Genomic DNA, 27,636 nt, shown 5'->3' on the forward strand with positions numbered 1-27,636 from the left:
CTTTCTTTTCACCCCACTTGTTCTTAAATCCAATATTTCCCAAATTGGGAAACTTGCACAGCATGTTAACAGGTGTGTTATATAAAAGTGCTCTGTGTTTCAGAAACACTCTGTGCCTTCTCTGTCTTCTATGGTGGGATTTCCCTTAATTTAGCATTTAATGTATTATATTTGAATTGTGTGTTTATATTTTTCTCTTCTACACTGTGAATATAGAGACAAGTTCTGATTTATCTTTGTCTCCAAGCAGTGCCTGGCATATGGACCATTATCTTTAAAAGCAATCATTTTGGTTACTGGGTGCAGAGAATTTTACGTAGTTAATAGTTTTCAGCTGTTCAAAATCAGGTATCCAGTCAGTGTGTTTTTTGACTAAGGGACGTACATATTAAGGCACACTTATTAGGGCACCAGGTCAAGGAGTAACCCCCTCCCACCACCCCTTATCTGATTGGAATATGGCCAGCCTATTCTTATTCCTGCCAAATTATTTTTCCAGACAACATTTTATGAAACCCAGGTATCTTGTAATTGTATTTTACTCAAAGGAAGTATACTCTGAGGAAATTGTGTGGCCTTGAGGTACACAGCCATTAGGCATTTAAAAAATATATTTAAAAAGTTTTATGGAATATTTTAAAATTACTGAAAATCAGAATCACCCAGATTTAAGAGATCTTAATATTTTGCTACATATTTGATTCATATCTTTTTGTTGTTTAAAGAAGTAAAATCTCACAGATTCAAAGGGTCCCTCCCCATCCCCTTCCTGTCTTCTTTTCGCCAGAAGTAACCACCTGTCCCAATATGTATGTACCAAAACAATATCAGGTATTTCTTGTGTGTTTAACTTTACATAAACAGTATCATAACCATACCTTATATATTATTGTTACTTAACAGTGTGTTTTTGAGATTTATCCATGTAATGTGTTTAGTCCAGCAGTTTTCAAAGTGTGCTCCAGGGATTCCTGGGGATCCCTAAGATTCTTTCAGGGGGTCCATGAGGTCAAAACTATTTTCATAATACTTTTTATTTGCTGTTTTCACCCACATTTTCCTGTACACTATAGAAATACTGTACAGAGGCTGCATGACATATGATGTCATAGTAGATAGAATGCAGAAACACTTACGGGAATCCAGCCGGTTTCTATTAAGCCAGACATGAAAGAGATTTGCAAAAATGTAAAACAGTGCCACTCGTTTTACTATTTTTTTTTTTTTTTAGAAAAATAGTTATTTTAAAATAAATATGCAGCTATAAAAAAGAACGAGATCGTGTCTTTTGCAGAAACATGGATGGAGCTGGAGGCTATTATCCTTAGCAAACTAACGCAGGAACAGAAAACCAAATACCAAATATTCTCACTTACAAGTGGGAGCTAACTGATGAGCACAAAGAAGGAAACAACAGACACTGGGGGTCTACTAGAGGGTGAAGGGAGGGAGGAGGGAGAGGATCAGAAGAGATAACTATTGGGTACTGGGCTTAAATACCTGGGTGATGAAATAATCTGTACAACAAACCCCCGTGACACAAGTTTACCCATGTAACAAACCTGCACATGTACTCCCGAACCTAAAATAAAAGTTTTAAAAAATAACAAAAGGGAAAAAAGGAATAAAGAAAAAAAGTATTTTTATGGGTTAATAAGTGCTTTTAAATATCTCAGTTTTAATTTCTAGTATGATAAACATCTATAGATACAACCCACATAAAAACTCTTTGTGGTTCTTAATTTTTGTTTTTTGTTTTGTTTTTTAAATTTTATTGTGGTCCTTAATTTTTAAGAGTGCAAAGGAGTCCTGAGACCACGAAGTTTGAAAACTACTGATTTAGTTCATTCATTTTATTTGTATTCCAGTGTATAAATACACTGTGGTTTATTTATCTATTCTTGGAGGGACCGATAGACTATTTGCAGTTTCTGAATTTCAAACACTACTGCTATGAACATCCTTATACATGGTTTGTTTTTCTTGGGATTATATACATATAGTAGAAGTAGAATTGCTTCATTTAAGAAGTCTGTGCATTGTCAACTTTACTGGGAATTGCCAGAATGGCAAATTGTCTTCTATTTGACACTCCCGCTGTGTTTGATCCCGTTTCTGCAAATCACTGCCAAAGGATTAAATTTTGCAATTTTTTCCCAATCTGTTGGGTATAAATGGCATCTCCTTGCTATTTTCATTTTGCATTTCTTTTTTTTTTTTTTTTTTTTTTTTTTTTTTTTTTTTTTTTAGACGGAGTCTCGCTCTGTCACCCAGGCTGGAGTGCAGTGGCACCATCTCGGCTCACTGCAAGCTCCGTCTCCTGGGTTCACGCCATTCTCCTGCCTCAGCCTCCCGAGTAGCTGGGACTACAGGCGCCCGCCACCACGCCCGGCTAATTTTTTGTGTTTTTAGTAGAGACGTGGTTTCACTGTGTTAGCCAGGATGGTCTCGATCTCCTGACCTCGTGATCCGCCCGCCTCGGCCTCCCAAAGTGCTGGGATTACAGGCGTGAGCCACCGCGCCCGGCCTCATTTTCCATTTCTAAGATTACTAGTGAGGTTGACCTTTTTTCCCCATATATTTATTGGCCATCAGAGTTTTCTATGAATTGCTTATGCCTACCTTTGGCTCGTTTTTCTGTTGGGTTGTTGCCTCCTCCTTGTTGGTATATGGGTTTTATTAATTTATTTATTTGAGATGGAGTCTGGCTCTGTTGCCCAGGCTGGAGTGCAGTGGCACGTGGTCTGGGCTCACTGTAGCCTCTGCCTCCCAGGTTCAAGCAATTGTCCTGCCTCAGCCTCCTGAGTAGCTGGGATAACAGACGCCTGCCACCATGCCCGGTTAATTTTTGTGCTTTCAGTAGAGACGGGGTTTCACCATGTTGGCCAGGCTTGTCTCGAACTCCTGACCTCAAGTGATCGGCCCTCCTTGGCCTCTGAAAGTGCTGGGATTACAGGTGTGAGCCACTGTGACTGGCTGGTTTATGGGTTTTATATTCTGGATACTAATTTGTGATTATATACACTGAAAATGTCTTTTCCTGGTCTGTGGCTTGGCTTTTACCTCTGTTTGTGGAAAGTTTTTTTATGTAGGACTTCTTAATATGATGGTAGCCAGTTCTCAATTTTTTTCATTTATGGCTTGTGTTTTCTTACGTCTTCAATATATTCTTCCCTTACCCCAAGGTTGTAATGATACTGTGCTTTTTCATATTTAGGTCATTAATTCACCAGAGTTTTTTCTATATTGTGTGACGTAGGAATCTAATATCTTTTTCATGTGGATTTATCAAATAGTTCAGCGTTTCTCCCCACTGATTTATAATGTAACTCCTGAGGTATATCATATTCTCACATACTTATCTGTTTTTAGTTTCTCTCTTTTGGTTTCATTGGTCTTTTTGCCTATCTCTATATCTATACTATCCTGATTTAATAATAATAGCTTTATAATTAAAACTTAATATATATTCTTTTCCTTCAGGATTATTTTAGCTGTTTTCCTCCCTTTGCTTATTTTGGGGTTAGTTTGTCAATTTCTGTGAAAACTGTTGGATTTTTTATTTGCCTCAAATTTATAGAATAAATACATAGATTCATGTAGATAAATGCTAATAGAGCTGGGATTTGAATTCTGGGTATGTGCTACTACTTTTCATAAAGCTCTTGCACAACTTCTGTTAGATATTTTTGTTAGATACTGTGTAATTTTTGTTGTCATTGTGAATAGAATTTTCTTTTAGTTATAATTTCTATTATTGCTGATGTATAAGGATCACTGTTGACTTATATGTATTGATCACGTAACCTTGTTGAACTCTCATCATATTTCATAGATCCTGAGGTACACTTCCCCCCCTACATCTTCACAAATCTGAAATCAAAATAGATCTTTGATGGTGTCCTATAATCGCTGTTGTCTAGGCAGCAGTCATGATGTAGTTTTCATTGCCTGCACATGCACAAACTTGGTCAGGGCTCTTCATTTTGTCATCACTTTAAATGAATATGTGCATTGCTGTATTGTTATTTCATGCCAAACAATAAAACTGGAGGCGGAAGAAATTGCGAAGTGGGTGTCTGCCTTGAAAGAAAATCCCATAAATAATAATGGATCATTTTAAGAAGTGCTGCATCACCAACAATCTTATTGGCAGAGCACAATATTGTTAGCAACAGTTGAACAGTTTTGAGTGGAAGAGCAATCCATAGTAGGACCTTGAATGTGAAGTTGTAGGAATACCTTACCAATTTATTTTGCTTCTTTTTTTTCTGTCGCCCAGGGTGGAGTGCAGTAGCACGATCTCAGCTCACTGCAACCTCCGCCTCCTGGGTTCAAGCAATTCTCCAGCCTCAGCCTCCCGAGTAGCTGGGACTACAGGTGCACGCTGCCACGCCCAGCTAATTTTTTGTATTTTAGTCGAGACAGGGTTTCACTGTGTTTCCCAGGCTGTTCTCGAACTCCTGAACCCAGGCAATCCGCCCGCCTCGGCCTCCGAAAGTGCTAGGATTACAGGCATGAGCCACTGTGCCCGGCCAATTTCTTTTGCTTCTGTATGCACAAGATATGATAAAAGTCTGTCTAAATAAGTCTGAATTGTCTTGATAAATCTAGAATGAAAATCCTAGATAATAAGAAAATACTGTATAAGTTTAATTGGCAATGTTTTTTTCTTAGTCATGTAAAATAAGGGTACAGCTTACAATTGGTATCTTCAGAGTCAGTGAAATGTAGTAGTAGTAACAGTTCATGGCCGGGTGTGGTGGTTCACGCCTGTAATCCCAGCACTTTGGGAGGCCGAGACGGGTGGACTTTGTCTCAAAAAAAACCAAACAAACAAAAAAACCAAAAACAAAAAAACACAGTTCATAATTCTTTTTGTATTTTCTAAGTAGTTTTAATGTCTGTGAATAATACAGTTTTATTTTATTTATTTATTTTATTTATTTATTTATTTATTTTATTTATTTATTTTTTATTATACTTTGGGTTTTAGGGTACATGTGCCCAATGTGCAGGTTTGTTACATATGTATCCATGTGCCATGTTGATTTCCTGCACCCATTAACTCGTCATTTAGCATTAGGTATATTTCCTAATGCTGTCCCCCCCCCCTCCCCGCACCCCACAACAGTTGCCGGAGTGTGATGTTCCCCTTCCTGTGTCCATGAGTTCTCATAAGAGACGTAGTCTTGCTCTGTCCCCCAGGCTGGAGTGCAGTGGCGCGATCTCGGCTCACTGCAAGCTTCGCCTCCTGGGTTCACGCCATTCTCCTGCCTCAGCCTCCCGAGTAGCTGGGACTACAGGCACCCGCCAACACGCCCGGCTAATTTTTTGTATTTTTAGTAGAGACGGGGTTTCACCGTGTTAGCCAGGATGGTCTCGATCTCCTGACCTCGTGATCCGCCCGCCTCAGCCTCCCAAAGTGCTGGGATTACAGGCTTGAGCCACCGCGCCCAGCATACAGTTTTATTTCTTTCCATTCTTTCTTGCCTCCTATTTCTTATTCTGGTTTTACTGCATTGACTAATTCCTCTATTGAAGTGTTCAGTAGAAGCATTGATAATGGGCATCTTTCTCTAGTTACTTTAATGGAGTGTTTCTAATGTTGTATCATTGAATATGATATTGTAGTGGGCTTTTTTGAGAAGGGGTGCCGATGATATTTTTATTTATTTTTTTTGAACCGGGGTCTTGCTCTGTTGCCCAGGCTGGAGTGCAATGGTGCGATCTTGGCTCACTGCAGCCTCTGCCGCCTGAGTTCAAGCCATTCTCCTGCCTCAGCCTCCCAGGTAGCTGGGACTACAGGCATGTGCCACCATGCCCAGGTAATTTTTTTTTTTTTTTTTTTTGTATTTTTAGTAGAGATGGGGTTTCACCATCCTGGCCAGGCTGGATGATATTTTTAGTTGCAGTTCTCTTTTACTTACCATTTTAGAGTTTCTACTGTGAGCAGGAGTTTAATTTTGCTAATGCTTCTGCTACATCTATCTATTGGTGTGATGAAGTCCATTAATCTTCTATTTTGTTTTTAGTTTTTTTTATTTTTCATTTTGAGATGGGGTCTTGCTCTGTTGCCCAGGTGGGAGTGCATGACTCATTGCAGTCTTGACCTTCTGGGCTCAAGCCATCCTCCCACCTCAGCCTCCCAAGTAGCTGGGACCATAGGCATGTGCCACCATGCTGGCTTGATTTTTTAATTTTTTTGTAGAGATGGTCTTGCCATGTTGCACAGGCTAGTCTTGAACTCCTGGTCTCAAGCAGTTGTCCTGCCTGTGCCTCCAAAAGAGCTGGGATTATAGGCGTGAGCTACAGCATGGGTCCTACATTTTCTATTTTAAACTATTTTTGGATTTCTGGATATTTGCATATCTTTGTTATTGCCATGTACTTGTCCTTTTTTATGTAATCTTGTTTGGATAACAAAGTTGTATTAACCTCATAAGATAAATTGGGGAGTATTTTTTTCTTTTTTCTTTTTTTTGTTTTTAAACAGTTGCTATTTAATAGAGACAATCTGTTTCTTTTCTTTTTTTGGAGACAGAAAATCTCTCTGTCACCCAAGCTGGAGTGCAGTGGCATGATCTCGGCTCACTGCAATCTCTGCCTCCCTGGTTCAAGTGATTCTCCTGCCTCAGCCTCCTGAGTAGCTGGGATTACAGGTGCCCGCCACCATGCCTGGCTAATTTTTGTAGTTTTTAGTAGAGATGGGTTTCACCATGTTGGCCAGGCCTCAGGTCTGGTCTCGGAACTCCTGACCTCAGGTGATGGGCCTACCTTGACCTCCCAAAGTGCTGGGATTACAGACGTGAGCCACCGTGTCCGAGTGAGACAATCTGTTTCTTAAAAGAACCCATCTGTGAGATTATCTGTGCTTGGTGTCTTTTGAGTGTAAATTTGTGGTTTCTGATTTGTTAATTGTTTCCTTCATGATGATGTCTTTTTTTAGCTGTTCTTGAGTTTTTTTGGTCATTTATACAAAACGAACAATTTTCTAGAAAAATATTAAATTTCAAATGCATTATTATAAAATACAGATTTCCGTGATGACTTTTAAAAACCTAATTTTGTTAGTTTGTTCCTTTTTTTCTGATCAGTATTGCCAGTAACTGCCTTTATTATTAGACTTTTAACATAGTTATTTTTATTGATCCTTTCTATTTCTACTCCTGTGGTTAATATTTTCCTTCTGCTTTATTTGCATTCATTCTGACATTTAAAAATGTAAGTTAGAGGCTTAGCTCATTCATATTTAATCTATTTTTATAATATATACACTAAAAACTATAAAATTTTCTCTAGACTATAATTGGATGCTATTTAAAAAAATTGAAATGCTTTTTTTTTTTTTTTTTTTTTTTTTTGAGAGTGGGTCTCGCTCTGTCGCCCAGGGTAGAGTGCAGTGGCGCACTCTCGGCTCACTGTAACCTCTGCCTCCCGGGTTCAAGCGATTCTCTTGCCTCAGCCTCCTGAGTTGCTGGGATTACAGATGTGCACCAGCACACCTGGCTAATTTTTGTATTTTTAGTAGAGACGGGGTTTCACCATGTTAGCCAGGCTGGTTTCAAACTCCTGACCTCAGGTGATCCACCTGCCTTGGCCTCACAAAGTGCTGGGATTACAGGCGTGAGCCACTGAGCCCACCCAAAATGTACGTATTTATGGGGTAGGGTGATTATGTACATGTATACAATGTGTAATGGTCAAATCAGGGTAATTAGCATATCTGTCACACCAGCATTTATCATTTCTTTGTGTTGGGAACATTCAAAGTCCTTTCTTCTAGATATTTGAAAATACATAATGAATTATTTTTAACTATAATCACCCTACAGTGCTATAGAACACTAGAACTTATTCCCCCTATTTAGCTGTAATTTGTATCTGTTAACCAGACTCTCCCTATCTCTGGATACTATGATTTTTGACATGAATTGGTTTTTATTATTTAGTTCTAAGTATATTGTGATCTCCATAATTTTCCTGTTGCCCATTAAAATTATTTAGAACTTTGTATTTACAGGATTTTCTTTTTGTATTACTGTTATCTCTGTGATATTTATTTCTAATTTTATTGTATTATACTTGGGGAACATTGAGATGCAAAAATCAACTCTGTTTCTCTATACCAGCAGCAAACAATTTGAAAATCAAATTTGAAAACTAATATAATTTATAATAAGGTCAAAAAACATCTGATACCTTGAAATAAATCCAACAAAGCATACCAAGGCCTTCAGTAAAAACGTTACTAAGAGAAATGAAAGAAGACCTAAATTAGTGGAAAGAGATAACCATGTTCATTGGATTGGAAGTGTCAGTATTGTAAAGATGTCAGTTCTAAGTTGATGTATACAGAAATTCAGTGCAATCGCAATATCTCAATAGGGCTGTTGCTGCTGCCACTGCTGCTTTTTTTTCTTTTGGATAGGCTAGTTCTCAAATTTATATGGAAAGGCACAGGGCCAAGAATGGCAAAGGCAATATTGAGAAAAAGTTGGAAGACTTAACACTAACATATATCAACACTTACTATAAAGCTACAGTGATTAAATTAGTGGGCGTAAAGCCAGATTGACGAATGGCACAGGATAGAGTCCAAAAGTTGACCTACACATACAAGGTCAGTTGATTTAAAGAAAGATGTATTTGGATTTTGATTGAATGTAGAGGTTAATTAAGGGAGAAGTGATACTACTAATCTAACATATTCTTTTTTTTCCTTTTTTTTTTTAAAGACAGTCTTCCTCTGTCCTCCAGGCTGGAATGCAGTGCAGTTATGCAAATTCGGCTCACTGCAACCTCTGCCTTCTGTGTTCAAGTGATTCTTCTGCCTCAGCCTCCCGAGTAGCTGGGATTACAGGTGTGCGCCACCATGCCTGGCTAGCTTTTGTATTTTTAGTAGAGACGGGGTTTCACCATGTTGGCCAGCCTGGTCTCAAACCCCTCACCTCAAGTGATCTACCTGCCTCAGCCTCCCAAAGTGCTGGGATTACAGGTGTGAGCCATTGCACCTGGCCCTAATGTAATATATTCAAGAGCAAGATTGCTTTCTCTATTTGTCTAAAAGGGGAAAAAAAAAATCCCTAGCTGGGCGTGGTGGTGCAGGCCTGTAGTCCCAGCTACTTGGAAGGCTGAGGCAGGAGAATCGCTTGAACCTGGGAGGTGGAGGTTGTGGTGAGCTGAGATCTTGCCATTGCACTCCAGCCTGGGCAACAAGAGTGAAACTCTGTCTCAAAAAAAAAAAAAAAAAAAAAATCCCACACAGTAGAGTTTTTAGTTACTCTTATCAGTGGGATTGTTTCATTCTTAGGTGTTTACATGAGAAAGCTTTTGTCTTCAAGTATATTAATTTTGTACCAGCACACTTTATGAATTCATACTGATAAGTTTTTCAGTTGATTCTCTTGTATTTCCTAGACATAGCATATGCAAATAAGTTTAATTTCCTTCAAGTAATAATTATATCTTGTATTTCATCATCTTACCTAATTGCACTGGCTGGCATTTGTCACACAATCCTATAATAATAGTATTAATGGCCATTCTTAATTTTGACTTTAGAGAGAATACTTCTAATGTTTTGCCTTAGGTTTAATAGATGTCTTTTTGTTATAAAGTGATAACTGACATCATTCCCATATCCCAAAACACATGTTCTGACATGAACTGGTTTAAGATTGCATATACTTGAGTATTTTTTAAACAGCTTTATTGAGATAAAGCTATTATTAAATCTACCCTTTAAAATGTACATTTCAGTGGTTTTTTAGTAGATTCAGCGTTCTGTAACTATTATCAGTAATTAGAACATTTTCGTCATCCCAAAAAGAAACCCTATACCTATTGGTAATCACTCTCCTCTCCCCACTTCCTTCATCCCCTAGCAACCACTAATCTACCTTCTGTCTGTGGATTTGCTTGTTCTTGACGTTTCATATAAATGGAATCCTATAACGTGGTCTTTCGTGTCTGGCTCCTTTCACTTAGCATATTGTTTTCAAGGTCATCCATGTTTTAGCATGTATCCTATTTATTTAATTTTTTAACTGTTAAAATATCTATCCCAATTTGACTCAAAAGTTTGCTTTAAATCAAAAGTAGGCGTTCAGTTTCAACTTTTCAGCATCTGTTGAAAATATCAGGCGGTTTTTTTTTTTTGACCTATTAATTTGGGCCATTATTTGGCTCCATCCTTGAATTCTAGAGTACCCATACTGTGCCAAGGTCTGTGTGTGTGTGTGTGTGTGTGTGTGTGTGTGTGTACGTGTACGTGTACATACATGTACATGGATGTGCTTTTTTTTTTTTTTTTTTTTTACATGACGGATCACATTTGCGGATACTTGGGATTCATAATTAACCAAGTTTGTAATTTGGTTAAATTATTTTTGTTAGGTTTTTTTTTTTTTTTTTTGGATACAGAGTCTCACTCTGTCGCCCAGGCTGGAGTGCAATGGCGTGATCTCGGCTCACTGCAACGGCGTGATCTCAGCTCACTGCAACGGCATGATCTCGGCTCACTGCAACCTCCGCCTCTGGGGTTCAAGTGATTCTCCTGCATCAGCCTCCTGAGTAGTTGGGATTACAGGCACCTGCCACTATGCCCGGCTAATTTTTGTATTTTTAGTAGAGATGGGGTTTCACCATATTAGTCATGCTGTTCTCGAACTCCTGACCTCAGGTGATCCTCCTGCCTTGGCCTCCCAAAGTGCTGGGATTACAGATGTGAGCCACCGTGCCCAGCCTAGGTTTTGTTTTAAATGGTAAATTAATTTTGTAAAAGGAGTTGAGAAAGCTGTCTTCCTCAATTCAGATAGTTTTGCCAAAAGGCCGGATATGGGGCTCATGCCTGTAATCCTAGCACTTTAGGAGGCTGAGGTGTGAGGATCACTTGAGCTCAGGAGTTCCAGACCAGCCTGGGCAACATAGTGAGACTTCATCTCTATTAAAAAAAAAAAAAGCTTTGGGGAAAGACTGCAGCTTTTTGAAAGGGGTAACATTAGACAAATTTTCTCTTTCTTTTCGTTTTTAAAAGATATAGGGGCTCACCCTGTTGCCCTGACTGGAGTGGAGTGGGACAATCATAGCTCACTCTAGCATTGAACTCTTGGGCTCAGGTGATCCTCCCACCTCAGTGTCCCGAGTAGCTGGGACTACAGACATGCGCCACCATGGCTAGCTAATTTTTTTGAGACTGAGTCTCACTCTGTTGCCCAGGCTAGAGTGCAGTGGCGTTATCTCGGCTCACTGCAACCTCTGCCTCCTGGGTTCAAGTGATTCTCGTGCCTCAGCCTCTCGAGTAGCTGGGACTACAGGCGCGAGCAACCACACCCAGCCAATGTTTGTATTTTTAGTAGAGATGGGGTTTCACCATGTTGGCCAGGCTGGTCTTGAACTCCTGACCTCAGGTGATCCACCCACCTCAGCCTTCCAAAGTGCTGGGATTACAGGCATTAGTCACCGTGCCCGGCCGCCTAGCTAATTTTAAAAATTATTTTGTCAAGATGGAGTCTTAGCTATTTTGTCCAGGTTGGTCTTGAACTCCTTGCTGCAAGTGATCTCCTGCCTTGGCTTCCCAAAGCACTGGGATTACAGGTGTGAGCCACTGTGCCCAGGCCCCCTCTTTAAAAAAAAAAAAATTCATGATGATCGGGTTTTCTTTTATTGAGTTAATGCTGGTAATTTACATTTTCCCTCAACGTGCTAACGTAGAATTCTAGACCATTTTCATACAAGTCGTTTTCTTTTTTTCTGTATCTGTGCTTTTTTTTTCCTTATCTCAAATTATATATGTTTGTGCTTTCTCCCAGTTTCTTCCCCTCTTTTAGATTATTATCTTGTATTTTATTGTCTTCCCAACCCCCTGGAAAAAGCCTGGTTTGGAGATTTTTTGGGGGTAAAAATTAGCTGGCTACCTAGCTTTGCTCCAGAGAATGGTCATGAAATTAATGATTGCTGATACTCAACCTGGAGCATGCTTATTGTTGGTCTTGTGAGAAGCAGGCGTATTTCAAACCTGCCCCTGCATTGCCCAGCTTGTTCTTTTCTTTTATTATTTTTTTAATGATTAAAGGATTTATTAAATTCCATGTGCAGAACACATTGCTGATTGCATTAGCAAAAGATCAGTGTAAAAATACCCCACAATTCTGGAACTGTCCATTTAAAATATTTGTTCTAGTTGTTGAAAGGCCCAGTGTTATATTCTTGCCAGTGCTTCAGGTATACAGAGAATACTGTAAGTGTTAACACTAAGTTTACAGAACCTCATAGGCTGAAAGTAATGTATTTAGGAAAAGCAATAGTAGTAAGTATGCATTCATGTAGGTGAGATATAGTATGGTCAGTATGAGTCAAATTACAGTGTTGGTGATCAGTGACAAGGGAGTTGGCAAGACAATTATGTTAAGAAAGGTCATAGTTTAAGAATATTTAGGGCTGGGCATGGTGGCTCACACCTGTAATCCCAGCACTTTGGGAGGCTGAGGCGGGTGGATCACCTGAGGTCAGGAGTTCGAAACCAGCCTGGCCAATGTGGTGAAACCCTGTCTCTACTAGTAAAAATTACAAAAAATTAGCCAGGTGTGGTGGTGCATGCCTGTAAATCCCAGCTACTTTTGGGAGGCTCAGGCAGGAGAATTGCTTGAACCTGAGAGGCGGAGATTGCTGTGAGCTGAGATCACGCTATTGCACTCCAGCCTGGGCAACAAGAGTGAAACTCTGTCTCAAAAAAAAAAAAAAAAATTTAGAATGTTTTAAAAACTGTAAACCTGCAAGGCATGATTTTTACAACTAGTTACCAGAAAAGGAAGGAAAGCACTTAATTAGCTTGAATAAAGTAACATGAAAGCGAGGCTGCGCTAATTAAAAAAACCCCAAATCCTAATACAGTATCAGAAAAATATTTTCTTTTCTTTTTTTTTTTTTTTTAGACGGAGTCTCGCTCTACCGCCAGGCTGGAGTGCAGTGGCACGAATTTGGCTCACTGCAACCTTCGCCTCCTGAGTTCAAGCAATTCCCCTGCCTCAGCCTCCTGAGTAGCTGGGACTACAGGCGTGTGCCACCACGCCTGGCTAATTTTTTGTATTGTAGTAGAGACAGGGTTTCACTATCTTGGCCAGGATGTTCTCGATCTCCTGACCTTGTGATCTGCCTGCCTCGGCCTCCCAAAGTGCTGGGATTATAGGCGTGAGCCACCATGCCTGGCCAGAAAGATTTTCAAATACAAGGAGACATATTGCTCATTGAGAAGGGGTTTGATAAGAAAAGAACTTACTAAGTTAACAACTATGTTAATGACTAGTTCAGAGATAAATTAAATGCCCAATTTTGGGAAAGGTAGCAGGTGCAAGAAAAAGGAAATGTGTAAGAAAACAGTTTCTGATACTTAAACTTTTCTTCATCATGTACTGCATTTGACAGAAATTAACCTTTTAAAAATTTTACCTAGGATGGTTTTATTTCATTTATTCCATGTACAATGTAGTCTAAATCTCCACTTGATACTATGTCAAAATACTGTCTTCATCCTTTGATTACATCAAGTGTTTCTCACACTGCTCGAACTAAGTCTGCAACTAACGGTAGAATACTTCAGTAGAGGAAACGTGAATAGAATTTCTTTTCAGAATTGCAGCAAAAACTAATAAGCTATTTTAAAGTTTTTCACTATGAAATAAAAGAGTGATCCAAAGAGTTGAGCTGTTTTACTCATTCCATTATGATATATGGTAGAATGTTATGTAATGAACATGGATATTGCCATATTATTGAATGCATTAAATGGCAATACTTTATTAAGGAGGCTGTACTGCTTTAAATATCTGAAAACTAGTTAGAATGTGTGCATTTCCTCACATCAAGCTAAGCCTTAAAAACAAAAGCATTTAAAACTAGTGTTCGTAGCTCATTGGTACAAGTAAGTTCAGAGAGTATTGTGTCAACTCTTAATCTGAGCAGGAATAGAAGCTTTGAGAAAATAGGCTTTAAGAAGGTTTGTCATTTTACAGCCAAGTTTTAATAGATTGTGAAAGTTTGGACTCTTAGATTTTAAACAAACAAAACCTTGAAATTACTGATTGGCTCAGCGTGGTTTTATGGAAAAACTAATACAAAAACTTGGCCTTGAATAGTTGAGCAAAGCCTACAAAAGTTCCAAATGGGACAGGGCAAGGAAGGATGGGGCTCTATTTACAATAGCAGATATTTTCTTTTCCTCTTCTTGACATGGAGTAGGCAGGACTGTTTGAAAATAAAATATTCTTTTCTTAGAGAATGGAATTTTAATTACAGTTATTAGATTAATATTGATTATATACATTTTCTTTTTCCTTTTAGACTAGTTGATCTGTTAAGTGTTGATAGAATTGTTGCAACCTTCCGCTACTATTGATTTTTTTATTACTGTCTCATAGGTTCTTTTGCTTTTTTTCTATTTACATATTTCCATGCTGTTTTATTTGGCACATAAAAATGCATAATGACTTCAAATTCAACATAGACTAAAGAACACACACACTTATTTTTTCTTCCTTCTAAAATCACATAACGAATATAAAAACAAATCCAGAGAAACATGAAAACCTCAGTGGTATGAATCAGAATATGATGAATTTTTGGTTGAATAAAGCAATTGGAAATCAATTAATGGCAAAACCCAAGAGAGCTTAGTGAACGTGTGACCTTATTCAGAAAGTAGAAAGGACCAGCTAAGAATTGGCATCCTGCAGTACCACCAACATCAAAAGCAGGGAGGCACTTGGAGTTAGAACAAGCCATGAGTACAGCCAGATAATTAAAGCCATGGAAAGCTAAGCCATTTACCTATTAGTATAGGTGCCCGTAATGGTTTTCCTGCTGGGATAATGCCCAAAATTCAGCTATCTGAATTGCTTGTTTGTCCATAGGAAATTCCAAAGTGAGTGCTGTATAGCAAGAAAGATGGGGCAGTAGTTTAGGTAGCTTGTGGCTATCCTGAAGGATATTGAACCTCTAGCACCTGGAAGATGGCATACTCTTCCACCATTAAAGGAGAACCTGGCTGGTTACATGGTTTCTTTCTCGCCTGTGGACTCATTCTAGATAGGACTCCTGTGATCTGAATTTAAGTTTATTGTTGGGCAAACAGGAATTACCGCTTGGGCTGGAGAAGTTCACCCCAGCAGTCAGAATATAACTCTAGTCTGGACCTTTATCTACAAATAGGAATAGACAACCAGGAAGAACCATGCTTTTCAGGAAAACCAGCAGTTTAAAAGAGAGGCACCAAATTCAACTAACTGAATAATGAAACACCAGAGGAGACAGTTTATATAGGGTACAGAATGAACTTTAAATCCACAGAGAGATTTGGGAAGATATCGTGTCCACCCAAAAAAGAAAAGATTGCTATGGAAAAGAAACTATTGGAATTAAAATATGATCTTTTAAAGAAAAATTAAGTAGATGGGGTGGAGATCAAATTAGCTAACTTAGAAGAAAGAATTCAGGGATTCTCTGAGAGTGTAGTAGAAAGACAAAGATAGAAAATATGAGAGAAAAGTTAAAGCAATATAGAAGCTAGATTTAGTAGCCTTTTTACGTCCTGTAATAAATGCTAGTAAGAATGAACAGAGAAAATGGAGGAAAGTATAGAAACAACAAGAAACTTTCCTAAGTTCAAGAAGGGCTCAAGTCTTTTGATTGAAAGGCCCTACATGGTCTGCATGTGGGAAGAGAACTTGTTAGAGTGGTAGCAGTGGGAATAAAGAGGAAGTGATAAATATTGAGTTACTGGCTTTGAAATGAATTTAATTTAAGGGCTGATAAGAGTCAGAGAAGTGAAATATGACTCCAGATTTGAAAATGAGATATCTGGAGAAATGATGGCTAACATTGAACAACATGGGGGAAAAATTAGGAAAGAAATGCAGCTTAAGAGAGAAGATATTAATTAGGCCTTAAATATAAGTTTTCACCAGTTCTGATTTCCTTCTAAGACAAATTGTTATAGACACATTTGCCTTTGTTTGCCTTTCCTGCAGCTTAAGCATTCCTTCTACCATGTATAATAAAATTTGGTTCTCTGAGTGTGACTTAGAAGAATTAGAGTTGAGTCATAGAATTAACAGGCATTGAGGTTTTGGGAGATCAAAAGCAGAAAAGTGATTTTTATATGCATATTAGCTGCAAAAAGCAAAGTGAATAAATAAGAATCCTGTTAACTTGCCCAAGAGGGAGATCACAGAAGTATCTAAGCATTGAAGGATATAAAACAAACAAATTATATCTGTGATCCCTAATTTAAGATAGATAAAATGCCATTGCTATACCTGTTAACTTTTATTGCTTTATTATATATTTTATTTGTAATTACCTTCTTCTAGGATGATATTGCTTTATTTTAAAGAATGGAAGGACATTTTTGTGAATTTCCTAGGTTCTCCCAGCCCATTATTTCCCTTAAAACTGTGTTTTTCTTTTCTTTTTTTTTTTCTTTTTTTACTTTCTGTCCTCGCAATCCGTTCCCAAAAACTATGTTTTTCCACTGTGAATTATTTTCAGGATCATGATTCTCGTAACTGGGAAGGGAATATCTTACTGAGTTTGAGGTGTGTTAGTAGAGTCCCAGAAATACCTTGAGGGCATTTGATAGTAAGACTAACATTTAGTCTTGTTCACCCAAATTCTGAGATTCTTGGTTCTCTGAACCATCCTGCTTATTTGTCTTTAGGTTCAACTGATCTCTGGGCTTGGTTTATACTTACAGAGGCATGGACACTGCCAGTTACATTATAACGTACCTTCTTTCACCCTTCCTTTATCACATCTGAGAACTCCTCTGAGTCGGTTCTGTTCTGAGAACACAGTTTCATTCTGATTGTCAAAGGGAATTAGTATTCTAACTCCAGAGGGGTTACAAAGTTGAGGTATAGTCATCTCTGTTTAGAATGTTTGAATATTTGTAATGACAAAACAGAAGGGAAAATGACCAGGCAAAACAATAGTTTGTTGAATAATTACTGCTCACTTAAGATGAGATGAGCGGGCACCCCCAGGTAGGCCAGAATTAGGAAATGCACATGATGTAAAAGGATGGGAAGAAAGCAGATCAGTCTGTTAATGGTAGCTTGGGTTAATACTGCAGAGCCTCTGAGTATTGAGGAACTGCTGAAGTGTTCAGAGCAGGGAAGTGGTATGATCAAAGCAGTGCTTCAGGAGAGTTAATCTGCCTACAAATTGCAGAAATGCCTCAATACTTGGCACCAGCCCTTACGTGTAATATTAGGGTTTCTAGTCATTTGTTATGGGAGTTGCAGAAAGGAGCAAGGCCAGTCCAGAGGCTATTTTCATCCCCCAGGGATCAGGAAATATGAAGCTGAGTGGGAATGGTAACTAGGAATTTTTTTAAAAAAAAAAAGGTGGATTCTTGAGACGTTGAGGAGAATCGACAAGATCTGGCAATCTGACTGTGAGCAGGGAGGAAGAAAAAGGCCATAGTGGTCATATTAGGAGAAGGCTGGGTTTTATCTGGATGAGAATATTCAACAGTCTGTTGGACATGTTAGGATGATTGTAGGAATCATTGCTGTGGAAATAGTAGTTGAAACCAAGAGAATAAAGAGCAGAAGAGGAGAGGGTTGAGCACACACCTGGGCAGAGCCGCAGTAAGGGGTGAGGGGAGGCCGAGCAGCCAGCAGTTAAGAAGGGGGAAGAGAACTAGAAGTCACTTAAAGCAACAGAGGAAGGAGAGCACTTCACAAATTAGGGAGTTGATTGTTAAACTCTAATAGAAATGCCAAGGAGGATGATGCCAAGAAAAGTTGTTCTGCAGGTTGAGAATTCGTAGAGCTGATGGGATTGGGTTTATGTAGGGAAATTTGCGCGGTGAGGGGCTTAAATACCTTAATGTACCTCCTTTATTGCTTTCTTAATTGGCTTGCTTTAATGTCATAGTGTTTCATAATGCTTAGAATTTTTTTTTTTTTTTTTTTTGAGACAGAGTCTCACTCTGTCGCCCAGGCTGGAGTGCAGTGGCGCAATCTCGGCTCACTGCAACTTCCACCTCCTGGATTCAAGTAGTTCTCCCTGCCTCAACCTCCTGAGTAGCTGGGATTACAGGCACCCGCCACCACGCCTGGCTAATTTTTGTATTTTTAGTAGCAATGGGGTTGTGCCATGTTGGCCAGCTGGTCTCGAACTCCTGACCTCAGGTGATCCACCCATCTCGGCCTCCCAAAGTGCTGGGATTACAGGTGTGAGCCACCACGTCCAGCCAATGCTTAGAAGATTAATTTATGTTTATCATTTTTAAAAGGGGGAAAAGGTATTCTATAGCCAGAGGTGGTTTTGCGGGAGTAGGGCAGTAGTAACTTTTTCAGAGCATGTACACTTTCTGTTTTTCATTTGCTTTAATTTTCTTTAATTTTTTTTTTTTTTTTTTTGACACAGAGTCTTGCTCTATTGCCCAGGCTAGAGTGCAATGGCATGATCTCGGCTCATTGCAACCTCTGCCTACCGGGTTCAAGCGATTCTCCTGCCTCAGTCTCCTGAGTAGCTGGGATTACAGGCATGCACCACCATACCCCGCTAATTTTTTTGTATTTTAGTAGAGGAGGGTTTTCGCCATGTTGGCCAGGCTGGTCTCGAATGCCTGACCTCAGGTGATCTACCCACCTCGGCCTCCCACGGTGCTGGCATTACAGGCGTTAGCCACCATGCCCAGCCCATTTACTTTTATTTGAAACAGTTTGAATAAATAACATGAAACATGCTATTTCTTAAAAATGAGTAGAATATATCTCAGAGTTGATATGTTGAGAATTCCTTTTATGAATGTTAATTTTCTCAATTAACATTTAATGGATATTTCCATTACTGTTCCATGTTAATGGATTTTTTTAAGGACTATATATGTAATTTAGTATCTGTAAATAAGACATATATAAATAATCATAATATGACAAACCAGTACAATAAGAGAAGAATAGAGTGCTGTGGAAATTTCAGAGGGAAAAATTATTTCCAGCTTTCTCTTTTTTTGTGGGGAAGGAGATTTAGGGGGAAAGATCAAAGCAGAGATAATAGGGGAAAGGTGTTCCAGGTAGAAGGAACCCTGAATCAAATATGAAGTTGGGGTTTTATGGGGATGTTGAGCATTTTTGTTTGGCTGAACTTTGTGTGGGTGGGGGCCGTGTGTTTGTGTACATGCTGACAGTGGTAGAGGGAAGTGCTTGAAGGAGAGTTAGGGGAGATGATGATGGGAAGGTAGTTTGGGCCAGAACTTAGAAGATGACAGGTGTTTGAACTTTATTTAGAGGGAGCAAGAAGCCATTAAACATTTTTGAACAGAGGAATGATGTCACCTAGCTTTAGAAAAATGACTTGTGTTTCTGTTATTTGAAATTTTAATAAGCATGTAGTACTTACAAAATCAGCAAAAAAAGTGGTAAAGGTGAAAATTACTGGTTAGAGTTCTTTTTGTCAGAAGTTTTTGGCTTAAGTAGAAAAGGGAGAATTAAAGCCATTGGAATGTCTTATAAGAATTCAAGGCAGGAATATAGCTGTACCTCAGATAGTTCTAGAACCAGGAGCTAAAGAGCTGTGTCCCCTCCCTGCTTACTCTATTCTATTACTCAAGGCACTCACAGGATTCTTTTTATTTTTTATTCACTAGTCTAAGCCAGAGTTGCAAAATGACTTTCCTCAGCTCTTATGTTCCAGCCACCAGGACAGAGAGAGAGAGAGAAAGAGAGAGAGAGAGACAGACAGACAGAGACAGACAGACACTGATTCTTGCTCATGGTCTTGGATTCTCAGGGATAGGACTTTGATTTTTTTGTGCTTAAAGATGAACTTATTGTTTACTGCTTTATAGCCAGTGCCATTCAACTGTGGCCCGGAGAATATAAATACACTATGGGAATTTACTTCCCTAGATGAGAGGGTTAGTTAAGAGAGGTTAGGCAGAATCCCAAAGGTGGTTTACTACAGTTATGCACTTTGAATTTTTATCGTTGTGTAATCTACTGGTTGGAATTTAGTAGACTAATTAAATATAGAGAATATGAAAATTGTGCAAAAATTTCCCCCAATAAGCTACAGAATGTATTTTAAGTTGAATCTTAACAAAACTGGTTACCCTTGTGGGAACATGGGGTGTTACAGACTGAGGACACAAGAGTGCTGGGGTCTTAAAAAGTTCTATATTTTGATCAGGGTAGTCATTACAAAGGTTTATGTATGTATCAGAATTCAAGATGTGTGCACTTGATGGACCTAAGCAATACATTTACTGCTTCAACTTAAAAAGAAGTCCAGGCAAAGTTGACTAGTTTATCTGCCCTGCTTTGCCATATAGATGCCCATTTATCATTGTAAATCAAGTAAGTTCTATTTTACTTTAGATAGGTTAGTTTTTGATACACATTTATCTTTCACATAATTTGAGTGTCTCAGAAATGAAACTATCATGATGACATTTAATACCTGATATGAAAAAACTAATGGCTTTGGTTTTTTTTTTCCCCTGATTTAGGAGCTGTGACTGATGAGAATTAAAGGCCATGGATGAAGATGGGCTTGAATTACAACAAGAGCCAAACTCATTTTTTGATGCAACAGGTATAACTACTTGAATTGTTCCACTTCCCATCTACAAGATTTGGAGTTGGTTGTCATCAATGTATTGCTAGAACTCTCACATTGATCATTCACAGGTTATCTTGTTATCCTGTCAAAATTCACAGATGTTACGGTGAGCACATTATTATTACCCTCCTTAAAGATGTGGCTCCCTCACAACCAACTCTCATTTCTTGTCAGTAACAGCGGCGATATCAAACCTTAGTTTTATCTTCAGTTATGAAGATAATATCTTGCCGAGTTATGTCCCTAATTCCTGTTGTTTTTCCCTTTGAAAATATTCCTTGTTAGCTTTGTTTGGACCTTTGTTTAAAAAAAGAAAAAGAAAAAATATTCTTTGTTTACATCTGCTCTTCTTCATCCTAGTGCCTACCACATAGGCTCTGTGTCTCATTCTTAGTCTGGAAATAACTTTTGCATTATTTTCCTTACCCTTAGTCTCTCTTATCTAGCCTGCTGATCAGAGTACTCACTGTAAAATAACATGTGGATCCTGTCATTTCTCTGTTCTCCAATACCCAGCAGATAAAGAAGGTCTCCCACATTGACCCTGTCCTATTTTTATAACTCTCTCTCTCACAAGTTCCCAAAAAGAGACTTCTGCTTCAGGAAGATGGAGTCTTCACTCCCCATAGTGTACAAGGAAAAATTATACTCAGGAAGTTCTAAAAATAGGAAAAAAACAGTATTAGAAAACATGTATTTCAGATTACCCATGGTTATAATTATATAACGTTGTAAAGTGGTTACACTTGTGTTTTGGGTTTTTTTGTTTTCAGACAGGGTCTCGTTCTGTCACCCAGGCTGGAGCACAGTGACGCCATCTGGGTCCACTGCAACCTCCGCCTCCCAGGCTCAAGTGATCTGCTCAGCTTCCCGAGTAACTGGGGCTACAGGTGTGTGCCACAATGCCTGGCTAATTTTTGTATTTTTTTTGGGGGGTAGAGACGGGGTTTTGCCATGTTGCCCAGGCTGGTCTTGAACCCGTGGGCTCATGCGATCTGCCTGCCCGGCCTCCTATTATAAGTATTAGGATTACAGGCATGAGCCACCGCGCCTGGCCTATACTTGGTTTTATAACATAAAAGGGATTTGAGGCCAGACACGGTGGCTCGCACATATAATCCCAGCACTTTGGGAGGCTGAGATGGGTGGATCACTTGAGGCCAGGAGTTCCAGACCAACCTGGCCAACATGGTGAAACCCCGTCTCTACTAAAAATACAAAAAAATTATCTGGGTGTGGTGGTGCACGCCTGTAATCCCAGCAACTCGGGAGGCTGAGGCACGAGAATCGGTTGAATCTGGGAGGCGGAGGTTGCAGTGAGCTGAGATCGCACCACTGCACTCCAGTCTGGGTGATAGCATGAGACTCGGTCTCAAAAGAGAAAAAAAAATAAAAATAGAAGGGTTTTATATCACACCAGGTAGCTACCCTTATTATAAATGCTAATAAGTTTTCCATTGGACTGTAAATGATCAGATTGTAGTATATTAAAGAAATAGCAATGAACTTTATCAGGAAATTAAATGTCAGTGATTTTAAATTTAAATTTTTTTTTTTTTATGAGACGGAGTCTTACTCTGTCGCCAGGCTGGAGTGCAGTGGCATGATCTCAGCTCACTGCAACCTCTGTCTCCCGAGTTCAAGTGATTCTCTTGCCTCAGCCTCCCGAGTAGCTGGGACTACAGGTGTGCACCACCACGCCCAGCTAATTTTTTTGTATTTTTAGTAGAACGGGGTTTCACCATGTTGGCTAGGATGGTCTCGATCTCTTGACCTTGTGATCCGCCCGCCCTGGCCTCCCAAAGTGCTGGGATTACAGGGGTGAGCCACCGCACCTGGCTGTAAAATTTTCTTTTTATTATTATTTTATTTTTCTTTTAAAGACAGGGTCTCACCCTGTTGCCTGGGCTAGAGTACGGTGGCATGATTATAGCTCATTGTAACTTCAGACTCCTGTGCTCAAGGGATCCTCCTACATCAGCCTTCTGAGTAGCTTGGACTACAGGTGTGTGCCATCAAGCCCAACTAATTTTATTTTTTGTGGAGACGGGGTCTTGCTATGTTGCCCAGGCTGGTCTCGAACAAGTGATCCTCCCACCTTGGCCTCCCATGGTGCTGGGATTACAGGTGTGAGCCACTATGCTCGGTCAAATTTTAAAATTTTCTTTTATCTCTAAATCGAGTGGGGATGTGTGTGTGTGTTTCTTAACAACTTGGGATAATCTTTTAACTCGTTTGGTAATTTCAATTTGATAATGATAAACGTAAGGTTAATAATTCTTCCTTGGAACAAGAAATGTAAGTAATATACTTGAAAGAGACTAAACTCTTTGGAGAAAAATGTGCAGTGTTTGTTCACTTAATCTTGCCACAGGCAAACCTAGGTAATGGACTAAGTGGTAGATTGAAGGGCTATTGCGTTTTAGTCTTGATTGATAACACTTAATGGTATTTGTTTATCTTTGAGCAAGTCACTTAATCTGCCAGGCCCTCCGTTTTCATATGTCATAATAATAATGAAACCTCTCATTACAGTTTTTCAGAACACTTCCCATACATTCCCATTTGATCATCACCACAGTCCTGTGAGGTATGCATGGCAGATACTACTGTCCTCATTTTACTGATGAGGAAACTGAAACTCAGAGGTTAAATGACTTGCCCAAGGTCACAAAACTAATAAGTGTCCTACCCTGATGTACTCTCTGATTTAGATTTTTTTTTTTTTTTTTGGTTTTGTTTTGTTGTTGAGATGGAGAATTGCTCTGTTGCCCAGGCTAGAGTACAGTGGCCATGATCTCTGCTCACTGCAACCTCCACCTCTCTGGTTCAGGTGATTCTCCTGTCTCAGCCTCCTGAGTAGCTGAGATTACTGGTGCAGACCACCACGCCTGGCTAATTTTTGTATTTTTAGTAGAGATGGGGTTTTGCCATGTTGACCAGGCTGGTCTCGAACTCCTGACCTCAAGTGATTCGCCTGCCTTGGCCTCCCAAAATGCTGGGATTACAGGCGTAAGCCACCGCGCCCGGCTGATTTACATTTTATAACCAGTGCTCTTGCATTAGATGCTTTCATCTTTATGTATGCTAAATGGAGATTAGTGATCTATTACTTAATGATAATATTGTGGATATTGAAAACAAGTATAAAGCATTTTGTAGAAATTCTGTAGAAATTAAAGTGAACATACTCTTTTTTTTTTTTTTTTTTGAGATGGAGTTTTGCTCTTGTTGCCTAGGCTGGAGTGCAATGGTGCCATCTTTGCTCACCACAACCTCCGCCTCCCGGGTTCAAATGATTCTCCTGCCTCAGCCTCCCGAGTAGCTGGGATTACAGGCATGCGCCACCATGTCCGGCTAATTTTGTATTTTTAGTAGAGATGGGGTTTCTCCATGTTGGTCAGGCTGGTCTTGAACTCCTGACCTCAGGTGATTCACCCACCTTGGCCTCCCAAAGTGCTGGGATTACAGGTGTGAGCCACCATGTCCAGCCTAAAGTGAACATATTCTTTTTATTATTTCTAGATATAATTAAAATAGATATTAGTTGACTTCTATAATTTTTAATATTCTTTGGCCTTTGATTTTTTTTTTTTTTTGAGACAGAGTCTTACTCTGTCGCCCAGGCTGGAGTGCAGTGGTACAATCTCGGCGCAATGCAACCTCTGCCTCCTGGGTTCAAGCGATTCTCCTGCTTCAGCCTCCCGAGTAGCTGGGATTACAGGCATGCACCACCACGCCTGGTTAATTTTTATATTTTTAGTAGAGACGGGGTTTCACCATGTTGGCCAGGCTGGTCTCGAACCCTTGACCTCAGGTAATCTGCCCGCCTTGGCCTCCCTAAGTGCTGGGATTACAGGGCGTGAGCCACCGCACCAGGCCTGATCATTTTTGATTGTTGATTAAGCTGTGTATTTCTCTGAGGGCCTGGCCAGTGACACACAGTCATTGAGTTAGGCACCTGGTTGGACTCAGCCTGGTCTGAGTTAACCAGAGGCACTAATCTACTGAGTAGCTATTTAGGTAAGACTTTTATAAAACTTTCTTTGCTTTTCTCTAGAACAGAAGCCAAGATATTTTATTTATTAATTATTGAGATGGAGTCTTGCTCTGTCGCCCAGCCTGGAGTGCAGTGGCGCAATCTCAGCTCACTGCAACCTCCGCCTCTTGGGTTCAAGCAATTCTCCTGCCTCAGCCTCCCTAGTAGCTGGGACCACAGGTGCGTGCCACCACACCCAGCTAATTTTTTGTATTTTTCATAGAGATGGGGTTTCACAGTGTTAGCCAGGATGGTCTCGATCTCCTGACCTCGGGATCCGCCCACTTCGGCCTCCCAAAGTGCTGGGATTACAGGCGTGAGCCACTGCATCCAGCCTTCTTTTATCTTATATTTTTGATAAGGATATTTGATTTCTATTTCCATTTGTGACATTCATTTAGAATAATATTTCTGAGCACCATACACTGTGCAAACTGTGTGATCTTGGTTAAGTCATTTAATCTCACTGGGCGTCAATTGATTCAGTCCTTTACCTTCATTCCTTAACTGCAAAATGGACTAGAGTAGGGGGACTATGTTCCGAGGAACTGCCTTGGGAGTTGGGGTCTAGGGGGATGGGAGGAGGCTAGATGGAGGCAACGTACCCTGGTGAAGTTGGGGCAGCTCCCGCTCCAACTACTCTCAACCTCCACCACTCCAGTGCAGCTGCACTTGTATTTATCCTATCAGTCTCCAGAGCCTTCTCAACCCAGTTGTCTTTCCTCCTCAGCTGTGGCCTTTTGTCCCTCTTTTAATTTATCCTTTGATCCTTGTATGTCCTAGATTCAGAGGATGATTTCTAAATTTCTATAGCCATAGATGGAGCATATTGGTGGTATATTGCACCAGAACAAAAAGGGAAGTGTGTGAAGGGAGAAAGGAAAAAAAAAAAAAAAGAAGTAAAAGAAACACATGGGAGAGATGGAAAGAAGAACAAATATGAGTTGAGGAGAGGGAGGTGGAGCAAAAAGGTAAAACACATATAATGAAGGAAAATAGTATGTTTGTCACCTGAAGTTGCATTACTTAATTTTTTTTTTTTTTTTAAGAGACTTAGAGACGGAGTCTTGCTCTGTCACCCAGGCTGGAGTGCAGTGGCGCGATCTCGGCTCACTGCAAGCTCTGCCTCCTGGGTTCACGCCATTCTCCTGCCTCAGCCTCCCGAGTAGCTGGGACTACAGGCGCCCGCCACCACGCCTGGCTAATTTTTGTATTTTTAGGAGAGAGGGGGTTTCACTGTGTTAGCCAGAATGGTCTCAATCTCCTGAGCTCGTGATCCGCCTGCCTCGGCCTCCCAAAGTGCTGGGATTACAGGCGTGAGCCACCGTGCCTGGCCTACTTAATTAATTTTTGTAATCTTCCCTTAAGTACCTATGTGTATGGTTTTCTTTTCTTTTTTTTTTTTCTGAGACGGAGTCTCGCTCTGTCGCCCAGGCTGGAGTGCAGTGGCGCGATCTCGGCTCACTGCAAGCTCCGCCTCCTGGGTTCACGCCATTCTCCTGCCTCAGCCTCCCAAGTAACTGGGACTACAGGCGCCTGCCACCACACCTGGCTCATTTTTTTGTATTTTTAGTAGAGATGGGGTTTCACCATGTTACCCAGGATGGTCTCGAGCTTCTGACCTCGTGATCCACCCGTCTCGGCCTCCCAAAGTGCTGGGATTACAGGCCTGAGCCACCGCGCCTGGCCTTTTTTTTTTTTCTTTTTCTTTTAAAACAGAGTCTTGCTTTGTTACCCAGGGTGGAGTGCAGCAGCGCCACCTTGGCTCACTGCATCGTCCGCCTCCCCGGTTCAAGCAGTTCTGCTTCAGCCTCTGAGGAAGTTGGGATTATACGCTTGTGCTACTACACCCGGCTGATTTTTGTGTTTTTAGTAGAGATAGGGTTTCGCAGTGTTACCCACGCTGGTCTCAAACTCTTGGCTTGAAGTGATCCCCCCACCTTGGCTTCCCAAAGTGGTGGGAATACAGGTGTGAAGCCATTGCACCTGGCTATATATGGGTTTTATTAGTGTGCCTAGAATTTTACTTTCATGTATATATTTCTTCTGTGACTGCCTCAATTGCTTTGTTCTCCTAATTTTTAAAAATCTATTGATTTGAGATTTTTGCAAAAGTTCTGGGTTAAAAACGTGATTCAAAAATAGATTCCCTCTTTATTTCTTTAATCTATCTTAATGTTTAAGAAAACTGAGGAGCTAGTCTGTTTTCTCAGTAGAAATTAAGTAACATTTACGTTAATTGTAGTCATGCATACTTACCTGAAATTTGTCATTTTAATTTTTTTTTTAAGGAGCTGATGGTACACACATGGATGGTGATCAAATTGTTGTGGAAGTACAAGAAACTGTTTTTGTTTCAGATGTCGTGGATTCAGACATAACTGTGCATAACTTTGTTCCTGATGACCCAGATTCGGTTGTAATCCAAGATGTTATTGAGGACGTTGTTATAGAAGATGTTCAGTGCCCAGATATCATGGAAGAAGCAGATGTATCTGAAACGGTCATCATTCCTGAGCAAGTGCTGGACTCAGATGTAACTGAAGAAGTTTCTTTAGCACATTGCACAGTCCCAGATGATGTTTTAGCTTCTGACATTACTTCAGCCTCAATGTCTATGCCAGAACACGTCTTGACGGGTGATTCTATACATGTGTCTGACGTTGGACATGTTGGACATGTTGAACATGTGGTTCATGATAGTGTAGTGGAAGCAGAAATTGTCACTGATCCTCTGACTACCGACGTAGTTTCAGAAGAAGTATTGGTAGCAGACTGTGCCTCTGAAGCAGTCATAGATGCCAATGGGATCCCTGTGGACCAGCAGGATGATGACAAAGGCAACTGTGAGGACTACCTTATGATTTCCTGTAAGTCTTGGGGTACAGTGATTGTCGAAGGTGTTTTTGTAGGCTACCTCTCCTAATTTACATCGGGGGTGAAATTTTCTTGACTTAAATGTCTGT

General features: G+C 40.0%; 1 protein-coding gene across 4 annotated transcripts in view; it reads left to right on the forward strand.

Annotated features, from left to right (window-relative positions):
• ZFX (zinc finger protein X-linked) overlaps positions 1 to 27,636 on the forward strand; it is a 68,997-nt gene that overhangs the window by 4,459 nt on the left and 36,902 nt on the right. For 2 of the 4 annotated variants that reach the window (XM_004092381.3, XM_030806837.1), the window contains 2 exons: positions 20,519 to 20,604; positions 26,962 to 27,540. In XM_004092381.3, the coding sequence (XP_004092429.1) occupies positions 20,547 to 20,604; positions 26,962 to 27,540 (637 nt within the window). In that variant the 5' untranslated portion in view covers positions 20,519 to 20,546. Of the gene's footprint in view, positions 1 to 20,518; positions 20,605 to 21,404; positions 21,522 to 26,961; positions 27,541 to 27,636 lie in introns of all 4 variants that reach the window. The other 2 variants (XM_012500968.2, XM_004092382.3) reach the window with 2 other exon arrangements.

The sequence above is a fragment of the Nomascus leucogenys genome, chromosome X (assembly GCF_006542625.1).
Source record: "Nomascus leucogenys isolate Asia chromosome X, Asia_NLE_v1, whole genome shotgun sequence".
Classification (NCBI taxonomy): domain Eukaryota; kingdom Metazoa; phylum Chordata; class Mammalia; order Primates; family Hylobatidae; genus Nomascus; species Nomascus leucogenys.